The sequence below is a fragment of the Magallana gigas genome, chromosome 6 (genome assembly GCF_963853765.1).
Source record: "Magallana gigas chromosome 6, xbMagGiga1.1, whole genome shotgun sequence".
Lineage (NCBI taxonomy): Eukaryota > Metazoa > Mollusca > Bivalvia > Ostreida > Ostreidae > Magallana > Magallana gigas.
The window spans coordinates 35,585,017-35,595,629 of NC_088858.1; the positions used below are offsets into that span (position 1 = coordinate 35,585,017).

General features: G+C 32.0%; 1 protein-coding gene across 1 annotated transcript; it reads right to left on the bottom strand.

Annotated features, from left to right (window-relative positions):
• Positions 1-6,003: 6,003 nt before the first annotated feature.
• LOC105322419 (uncharacterized) lies at positions 6,004-9,954 on the bottom strand. The gene is made up of 5 exons (XM_034469493.2): positions 9,468-9,954; positions 8,947-9,096; positions 8,453-8,570; positions 7,172-7,336; positions 6,004-6,237 (listed from the first exon to the last, which is right to left on the bottom strand). Exons 1-5 carry the CDS (start codon positions 9,908-9,910, stop codon positions 6,043-6,045), a joined length of 1,071 nt encoding a protein of 356 aa, XP_034325384.2. The 5' UTR covers positions 9,911-9,954; the 3' UTR covers positions 6,004-6,042.
• Positions 9,955-10,613: the final 659 nt, after the last annotated feature.

Here is a 10,613-nt window from a genome sequence, read left to right on the forward strand (position 1 = left end):
ATACAAACACTAATATCATTATTTTATATTTATTTTTTATGACCTGATTCATACAAATTTATCTTGTTCTGATCAACCAAAAAAATCCCAACATTTTCTTTGTGAATAATTTATCAAATCGGGCACCACCCTTAATAAACTAAGATAACTTTTATCAAACAATTTGCTGGGCGACCGGGAACGAATCTTAATTAACATGATTAACACCTGAGTCAGACGGGGCTGCCACAATGCACACAAATAATCATACAATGTACCGTTGTTTTGATATAAAATCAACAACTCATTAAAGAAAGCAATCAAGATTCATCAGTAAGCCGAGGATTAAATGAAGCGGGATAAACCGTTGTTTTAGTGCAGTGTGTTATATTCCAAGATTGGCAGTTCAATGCAGTTTCCGTCCGTTGCATGAATCTGTAGCTATAAGGAAAATAAGTGTTTTACTTTCGAAAAATGGAATTCTCTCTCATTTCCATACATTTTCACGCAGTTAAGAATGTCAGTATTTGTTATGTGAATAAGTCATTTAACAAACCGAGTACTTTGTACAGATTGTATAGCTATCTGAATTTTGTTTTTTTTAACAAGGGGCCACACTCGTTTTCACCTGTCGGTAACTTTTTTATATTTTATATAGTCGGTTGGCTTAGTACGAATGTACTTAGGGCTTCACAGGATTTGGTCACATGACCAACCAAGTTCATATCCCGGTGAACTTTCTTACATTGCTGTATATTACTTAGATTTGCGTTTGAGAAAGGCAAATCGTTCAGAATCATTAAATGATTTTTATACAGCGTGTACAATTTAATTATTTAATTTAAACATATTTTATTGAGTAATCAAATGGATTAGGCAATAGGCAAAGCCTATATAAACCTTCTCCAAAATACAAAGTCAAGAAGTGGTGTTATAAAATAATCATAGAATATAGTGTATAGTATAATTTACCAGTTTACAGAGTGATATATTATTGATATTTTTTGTATACAAGACAAAGGATAATGGATAATAAATAATAAGCTTGACTTTTGTCAAATGATTATAAATTGTAAGTTAATTTGTTGTTTAGCATATACATGAACACATTCATTCCTACATTTAGAAACCCATCACCTCATTTATTCATACCGACAGACAGACATAGAATATTGGTGTCATGATCCAGCCCATTTGAAAGAAACAGTAATTAAAAAAAAACTAAGAAGTAAAAAAAAGTAAAAACGCTTAAAAGCTATAATATAACTGTGAACATAAGAAACGATTTTACAATTTAAGTTGTATGAACTACCATAAAGAATATAGTTAATATGAAAAGGTACACTAATGTCATTAAATTGATTAAAAAGTTTAACTCTTTGTTGAATGTATCTTGGACACTCAAGAAAAAAATGTATATTACCTTCAGATTCAGACCAACAGTTTGTACATCGACTATCATCAATTAAAATATCCTTAAATAAATGAGCATTTAAATTGCTAGCTTTATTCCGTAATTGACATAAAATAATATTTTCTTTCCTATTGCCAAAGCTGTAGTGTTTGCAAGTTTTGGGTATATTTATACCCGCACTTTCTAAAGAAAGTTCGGATATATTGTTGTTACCCTGTTCCGTCCGCCTGTCACGTTTTACTTTCTCAAACTGCTCATACATCTTATAAACCAGCAAACTCAACTCTTGGAGTTTGATTTGGGGTATCATGTTGTTTTGTAAAAAGGTTTTAAAAATTCTCTGTCAAATAATTGGTAAAAAATGACGTTTTTTCACAGAAAACCTTCTTCCTCGAACTCCTCCTACATATTCAACAGTAGACAAATCATCTCTTGGAATATGTTTTAGGGTATCCTATAGATGCGCAATAAGGTTTCGGAATTTTCAATTTTGTCCTGGAGGTCATTTAATGGCTGAAAAATGACGTTTTTTACAAAAGACTGGTTTCAAAAACGTCATTTTTTTTGGCAGTAGCCAAATGATCTTCTAGAATATGTTTGGGGGTGTCATATTGAGGTGTGATCAGGTACCAGATTTTTTTTTTATTAAGAGGATCAGTGGGCAACAAAAAATGACTTTTTTTGCAAAAAAAAGTATGGTTCCCAGAACTCCTCTTACAACTTTTGGAGTAGCTACGTCATCTCTTAGGATATAATTTGGGCTGTCCTATAGATGTGCAATAAGGTTTTAAAAAGTTAAATTTCATCCAGGAGTCAAATAGTAGCAGAAAATTGACGTTTATCACTGAAAAAACCATACATCCAAGAGCTCCTCTTATGATTTAATGGATAGACACATCATATTTGGGATATGATAGGGACTGTTCTATAGATGTGCAGTAAGGTTTTAAAAATTTAAATTTCATCCAGGGAGTCAAAAAGTAGTAGAAAATTGACGTTTATCACTTAAAAAAAACATAGATCCTGGAACTCCTTTTATGATTTAATGGATAGAGACATCATATCTTGGGATATGATAGGAACTGTTCCATAGATGTGCATTACAGTTTTGAAAAATGAAATTTAACCCTGAGGCCCATTACCTACATTACTTTTGATGCCCTTTAAGGATCAAGAATATATATGGTTAAGGGGTGAGGATCTCAACCTTTTTCGAGATATTCGTGCACTTCCTGTTCGAGGGGGGTCATTGACCACCCCCGGGGCCCATGACCTACATACCGTTTGATGCTCCTTGACACAAGAAACAAGAATATATATGGTTTAAGGGTGGGGATCTCAACTGTTTTGAAGATATTATGGGACTTGCTGTTTGAGGGGGTCAGGACCACCCACAGGGCCCATGACCTACATAACATTTGATGTCCCTTGACATCAGAAATATGAATATATATGGTTTAGGGGTCATGATTATAACAGTTTCTTAGATATATGGTAACTTTTGCAATTAAAATGACAGAAACTTTACAAATGCGGTAGGATAGGTAACGATGATAAGCTTATTTAAGATGATGATACAGTATGCTGTCAAAGGGAGATCACATTTAGAAATTAAGTGAAAGTAGAACTTATGTATGCTGGCATCTCATTATATTGTGCTACTGCTACTACATGTATTATGCTTACCTATATTGGTCAACATCATAAAGATAATCCAATTAAAACACAATAATGAGTTCCTTTAGCTGATCTTAACTAATCCTTTTCTGCATAACTGGCATTCTGGAAAACACATACATGTATGAATACACGTGAACCGGCCATCTAATCGAAGAGCTGGGTAAAACTAGTACCCGCTAATGAGAGTCACCTGCAGATCTGTGTTGTGTACTTACTTGTAACTTCAGACAAAGATCAGTTATTTATAACATGCATGTATTTTTATGACCTATTCTTCAAATCCACTTGCACTATTTTATTAGGTAAATAACAGCGTTAAGGTGGTGCAGGACACCTGCATTTTGTGATGTATACTTCCTATTGAGATAAACAATAAAGTATATTAAATATTAATTAAATATTTACCCCCCAAATAATGTTACCTAACATTGAAGCGCAGTGGGTTAGAGCGTTTACATGTCTGTAAGAGAATTGGGGTCCAAGGTGTATTTTTGGTAATTTTACTATTGATATAAATGAATTTTTATGGGGGGGGGGGGGGTGGACCCCTCACTCCCACCCCTTCTCTAAATCTGTGCACACGACGATGTACATGTAGGCACACAGAAGCAAATCTAAAACCGGCAACCGCCATGGGGAGGGGGCATAATTTAATTTTTAATTTTGTTTGTAAAAATCATATAGACCATTATACTTTCTATGACATGAAATGTTAAGATTATTGATTAACTGAAAATTCACTGCAAACAGTTCAACCCCAAATTGCACATAAAGTGCTGCTCATATTATCATATGGGAAGGGATCTCATCCTTCAGTTATGAAAATTATAATTTTTAAATGTATTACCGGAGTTTGCATGTGGCCTTCATTTTTAAATAAACTGGTACAAAACAGTGTTATTTTAGGGGCAAACACTTGGTGCGGGTATTACTGTCTACCGACAGCATCTAGTTTGTTTTTTGAGTTTTGACTTTTAAAAAAATAGACAAAGATGGTGAATGTTTTATTTCTGCATCAAGATTATTCCATAATTTCATTGTAGACGGAATAAAGCTATTGTAATAAGGAGTAGTTCGACATAGTGGCAGAGAGTAAAAATTGCCATTAGACCAAAGATTATATGCATGTTCAGTTGGAAAGTATGGTTGAATTAAGTCTAACAAATACTGCGGTGCTAAAAACCATGAATTATTTTGTAGAAAAGAATAAGCTTATGTTTATCCCTTCGAGGTTGAAGGGTCTCCCAACCAAGTTCACTATATAAGATACTTTTAGAAGAGTTAACTCTCAACCCTGCTATTATTCTGGCTGCTTCTATTTGTACTTTTACAAACAATTCAGAGTTTTCTTTGGTACAGTTGCCCCACACAACATCCCCATATTCCAGTATAGGTCTGATAAAAGCCATATATATTTTAACCAGTGTTTCTCTATCAATTGTATGCTTGAGCAATCTCAATATATTCAACCTTTTGCATGCTTTTTCATAAATACCATTAATATGATTGGACCAACCACCATCAAACTGTAGATGCAAGCCTAAGTGTACATGACTTTTTTTTTATTGTTTATGATTTCACCATTATATCCAAACAGAATTGCAGGATAGTTTATATTTTTTCTCGTAAAGTCAACATTTACAGTTTTATTTGCATTAAAATCTACAGCCCATGTGTTGGACCAATTTTTTATTATGTCAAGGTCATTAGAAATTGATAAAGTTTGTTGTAGAAACAATTTAATTATTGCACAGGTTATCACGTTCCGTTGTTCCTGAGAATTTCTATTTCACACATTATAATGTATCAATTAATTCAACAATGGTCGAAAATTTAATATTCATATATGCATTTCTAAGTATGTTCTGTAACTTGGATGTTTCAAATATAACAGTGTTTTTACGTTTGCAATATGCAACTGTCAAACGACAAGCGCGTGTGGTTATCATTGTGACGCCTGATAAAGAATTGAACGTTTTTGCTATTCTATAGGTTCATGTAAGGAACATTGATATAACATTGATCCAGGGACTTTCCTTTCTAGTGAACATAATATTATCTGCCAGTTGAAAAGCATTTTTCTGAAAAACAAAACCTTGCTCCTGTTTCAAAATGACAACTCTTTACTTCCATTTCAAGTTTCAATTCACATTTTGGTAATGACTTTTTAACTTTGTTACTAAGCGTGTGTAAAAATGCAATGTGTCTCACTGACGTCTGCATCGGTGCTACCCTCTCTCTAGATTCTCCCAGAAGGGAGGTTATGATTTTAACGATCTGACAGTGCCAATGGATTGCATGAATTAGTTATCATTTAAACAATAAAATGCTTTCTTTGGCGATTCATTCGGGATATGAAGGTAGCGACATTGCAGGAAAAATACATAACCCGCGTTAAGGAGGTCAATACAATCGATCTTAAAATGGCCAAAACCATAGATCCCTTTTAAAATAGATTTTGTGACATTCAGCAATATAAAAAAAATTAAATTTCATATTTAATATAGCAAAGAATTTCGCAAAAACTTTAATAAAAATTTTGTGAATTTGGCAATAATGAAAAATTAAATTTCATATTTTATATATTTTGTTATGATATGAAAGTCAAGAGCTAAAAAATTTAGTTCTCATATAAAACTGCTGAAATTAACTTATTATATGAAATAAAATTTTTATTTCAAGGACTAATCAGTATTTTTCTAGATGGGATATATCATTTGGAAATATAATGTTACATTACACAGGGAGTCACAACCTATTAATAGGTATATTGAAAAATTAGGGGAATAAATCTCATTGGTGTAAAAAACATACAAGTATTTTTATTCAGAGGGCTTTATTAATGTTGCAAGTTGCAGATGCATTAGCTCTCTCAAGTTCAGTATATCTATTATCTAAGTTCTTATGCAATAACTAGACAGAAAATGAAATATAAATATTTATTTATTTTCATATTTACACATTTAAAGTTAGTATTTGTAGCCATGTGATTGCACAAAACCAAACCAAAAAAAAGTGTCCATGATATACTGCCGATCATTTGCATCCATAAAATCAAAGGGTCTCGTGTAAGATATTGTTGCTTTTCTTGGCTTCTGAATACACCCCTTCTCTTTTATTCTGTAGTAGTCTTCCCGTTCAATATACAAGTATGTAAAAATAATCTGAAAAAAAAAATTGGTTTAAGGTACATGTAGTAAAAATCAATCATGATGAAATCTGGATTAACTAATTTCTAATCAGTACACTGGAATAAAAAGAATAATACATGTATCATTGTATTGTCAATAGTCAATGATCTTTGTAAATAAATTAACAGCTCTAACACCACTTTTTCATTAAAGCTGAACACCGTTCGTAAATAGCCACTGTCACACAGTTATATAAACCCTTCAATTTCGTTACAACCAATTGCACACCTGAAACTTGTGGATGACGTGTAGTACTGTAGATTCCTTAATTTACACAAGTACTTAATTTTGCGATTCAACAATTTTCCAATAAATTGCGAGAATATAAAATTGTGATTGCCGATTATTTTCATAGTTTCATGTAGTTTACATATGTCCGAAAAATAAAAGCGAAATTTTAAAATTTACAAGATGTGCTTCTCGCAATTTTGCACGGTATTAATTCCTCTTGTTTAATTAGGAATGTGCAGTATTCCTTTCATGGTCTTTGAATTTTATGCATTTATTGCTTATTTTATGTGCATACTCTGTTTTTAAATAATGCGTTGACCTGTTTATTGATGTAAGTATTCTCCTGGCTTTAAAAAAAGTGTGTAAAATTTGATTACTTCATCCTGAATGAGTAACACGGCGAGGCAAGACCTCTAGTGAAATACTTTATACTGTTGAGAGGTCTGCGGCTTATAATCATTAAACAAAAGCTTTGTTTACATTGCAAAAAAATGTAAGCTAGCTATGTAACTCGCTTATAACTCAACGAATAACACCTCAATTTTTTGCCTATCATAAATGCCTTACTGAAGCATTGTAAACATTAAAATTAGAAAAATAATTTTTGGCCAAAATCGTGATCATGCCCCTTTAAATGAGCTAATACGTTCCTTAAACTGAAATACTAAATGCTTACTTTTGTTCCAATACAAAGCAATCCAACAACATAGGGGAAAAAATATGATTCACTTGCTTCCATAACAAGTTTAATTCCATGTTGACCAAGAACCTTCTTTGAAACATTCTTGAATGTGAAGGCCTCTGCATTATATTCCCCTCTGAAAGCATTGTACTGCTTTACCTGAAAAAAAAAATCAAGAATAAAGTAGGCTTTGACATCACACCCTTCCAAGTCATTATGCTTTTCATACAAATTTTCTCTGGTCCATAACTTTTCAAATAAATTCATCTAATCATTTTAAGCACAGGGGCCAAGCCCATTTTAACATTAATTTCAATGTTACCATAAATAAGGACTTTATTTATGGTCACATTGAAATTAATGTTAAAACGGGCTTGGCCCCTGTGATTTTAAGTATAAAAGTTATATCAAGTTCTAATCTCAAACAATAAGATATTAATTACTTGGGATTTTGAATTTAAAGTATCAACATAATCAAAAGAATTGCTGCTTTGATTCTGTGAGCAGTCTTGATTCACGTGGAATTTATTTCCATATGACCTATGTAGATAATCATTGTGATCATAATATGTCACAAGGAACTATATCAATGTTACAGCTAGGACAATGTCCTATTTTAATATAACCTTTTTAGCATAAATTGTTTTATTTTCAAACAGGATGCTTTACAATTTAAAATTTACTTTTGATTATTGCATAATATAAACAAGAGATGTTAAACTTTGTGAAACTTTTATGCACCCCTCCCTTGAAACCCCTGCGACTCTGTACTATTTTTAACCCCATATTAAAATCTCTCACATTGGCCTCTTTTGGTCTCTGGACATTAAATAAGATAACTAAAATTATGTTTGTCTCCTTTTTATCTATCTATTATTTACAGGTATACCTGATCATTAAAACTAAGAAAGTACATTTTGTATTAGGTCTATAGATACAATAACATTCTTGCATAATTCTCTTATTCTACTAACATTTCAAATATATTATTTACTGTGATTAATTATCAATTTGAAAGGAGAATGGCAAAATTTTGATCAGAAAAGTGCACTTGAGCCTTAGGCTCAGGAAAGCTAAAAAATGAGGGTCGGGTCCAGCATTTGAAGCAAGAATAGCAGTGTTTATCCCTCGATGCATGATGATCAGCCATGCAAGTTTGGTCTAGATAGGACTTATTTGGGAGCATTATGAGCGTATGCTTATCTCAACCTAGTCAAGGTGAGCTAAATAGTTTTTATGAAGATCATCTCCTAATGAAATATGTGTCTAGCTCACCTCTGTTACTGTCAGGAGCTGAGAAGTTTCGTTTGCCATAGTCATATAACGCAAGGCAGGTGTTCCATGAACATTGGAATCTTTGATACATATGTCATCACGAACACTCTCACCTGTCCTAAACATTAAAGAAAAAATCTTTTATGGTAAAAAATGCAGATTGAATCATAATCATATAATATATTTAATATTCATATGCATGCCAAAATGAAAATAACTACTACTAAATATTTATTTTAATTATTCATAAAAGAGATGATTATTTCATTAGATTATTATCAATACCTCATTTTATAGTATCTTTTAACATTAGAGCTTCATTTTAGATTTAGATTTAAAAACATGAATACCAAGAAAGTTACAGCAATCAGATAAGAATTTAGCACAATTGCATGCATGTCCTCGCATTCAGTTTTGGCGATACCATTATATAGGTAGACTGATTGCCCATGCATCACTATATTATGAATTTATCTGTTTAATGAAGTACTTACTCTGGATAAAGAAAAAATATCTTGGAGAAAGCCATGAGGAGGTTGGTGTATCTCCCCTCTCTCTGAGGTTTGCCCCATCTGGCAAGAAGTGTCAAAAAGTACCTCCAGAAATTCAGAACATTAAATCTCCAAATGTAATATAATCTCAAACTGAAAAGGGAAAATGACAAAATATTATCCAGATTAATTTAATTCACAACTTGTTTCAGAGATAAAACTTCTGCATCTCAATATATATGTATCCTTGAAAGGTACTTTTTTTTTAGAGCATATAAAACAGCATTTGTAGTGATATATCCGTCAATGACATTATTAATTATATAATCTATCTACAATCATTGTTCATTGTGGTCCCACCCTACTCCTGGTTGTGTTGTTTTTAAGAAACTTTTTTAAAAAAGTTTATTCCAATATACCCTTAATTATGTGAACTCTGTATTATAAAAGACCATCAAAAAGTGTTTTGAATGTTAAAATTTTCAATTTGAGCTTTTTTATAATAGTTATGCTATGAATAATACTTTTGTCCGTCTTCCTGCGTGACCTTTTCCTGCATTTCCTGTTCATTCTCTAATTCTTCAATGGCTTTTTCAGTTTTTTCCATTGCATCCTTAATGCCGCTCCCTTTATCCAACTCGAAATTGTAGGAAAATGTCCAATTTTCTATAGTCAATTGTTTTAATGTCCTACAAATAGGAGGCACTATTCCCAAAGAACGGTCAATATTTTCCGTTTTCACTTTTGACATAAATGTTTCAAGAACTGTGAAATTTTCATCATATTCAACTCCTATCTTTATTAGATGGTCTAATGTCCAATCAGATGCTTTGCTACGAAATTTGCAATTTTTTCTACTAAAAGTTGAAATAGCTGACGATGATTCGGTTCCAGTGGAGGACAGATCAGAATCGTATGATTCTGGTCCAGAGGAGGACAGATCAGCATCGTACCTACTTTCTGCCATTTTGGAGATTTCCCTCCAAATGAAATAAAAGAATATGTCATCCCGATCCCGATTGAATTTCCACTATCCAGAAATTGATAAAGTGATGTCTCTTGTCAGATTTTCTGTTTTCATGAGGTATAGGATCTATTTAACATTAATAAAGAATTTGGAATGGTAAAAGAGAAAAAGTAATCTTTTAAAAATGATAGGCATTGGATATCAATAAGTTAATGCACGTTATCATTATTTAACTCATTGAAACCGGCTAACAAACACTGATATATATGGCAAGAAATAAGGACTATGTTCCTGCAGTTCGTGATTTTTTCTAGGTCGCTTTAGGTTTTGACCAATCGATAAACGGGCGTGTAGATTTCAGTCTGGCTGTTTCAATAGAGCTTTAAGTATTAGCAGTATAAGTTTTCGTAAGAAATTAAGGGAATCATATTCGGTAGATGTAAGTATTTGTTACGGAAGCGCAGTAGTATTTTTTTTTAATTTTTTATAACAAATTAGTAGTTTGTTATAACAGATTATCAATTTGTTAGGATAGATTATCAATTTGTTATAACAAATTAATAAATTGTTAAAACAGATTAATAATATGTTATTACAAAGTTAATAAAAAAAATACTGATTTGTTCATGAAATTAGATATTCATATATAAAACACTCTTTCACCGCATTGTTTAATTAGTTGTGGAACACTGATATTTTAGTA

Coding starts and splice junctions, on each gene's coding strand:
- LOC105322419 (XM_034469493.2), bottom strand. CDS start 9,910: ATGGCAGAAAGTAGGTACGATGCTGATCTGTCCTCCTCTGGACCAGAA. Junction 9,097..9,467: donor ACGCAGGAAGACGGACAAAA/GTATTATTCATA, acceptor TTCCCTTTTCAG/TTTGAGATTATATTACATTT. Junction 8,571..8,946: donor ATATTTTTTCTTTATCCAGA/GTAAGTACTTCA, acceptor TTTAATGTTTAG/GACAGGTGAGAGTGTTCGTG.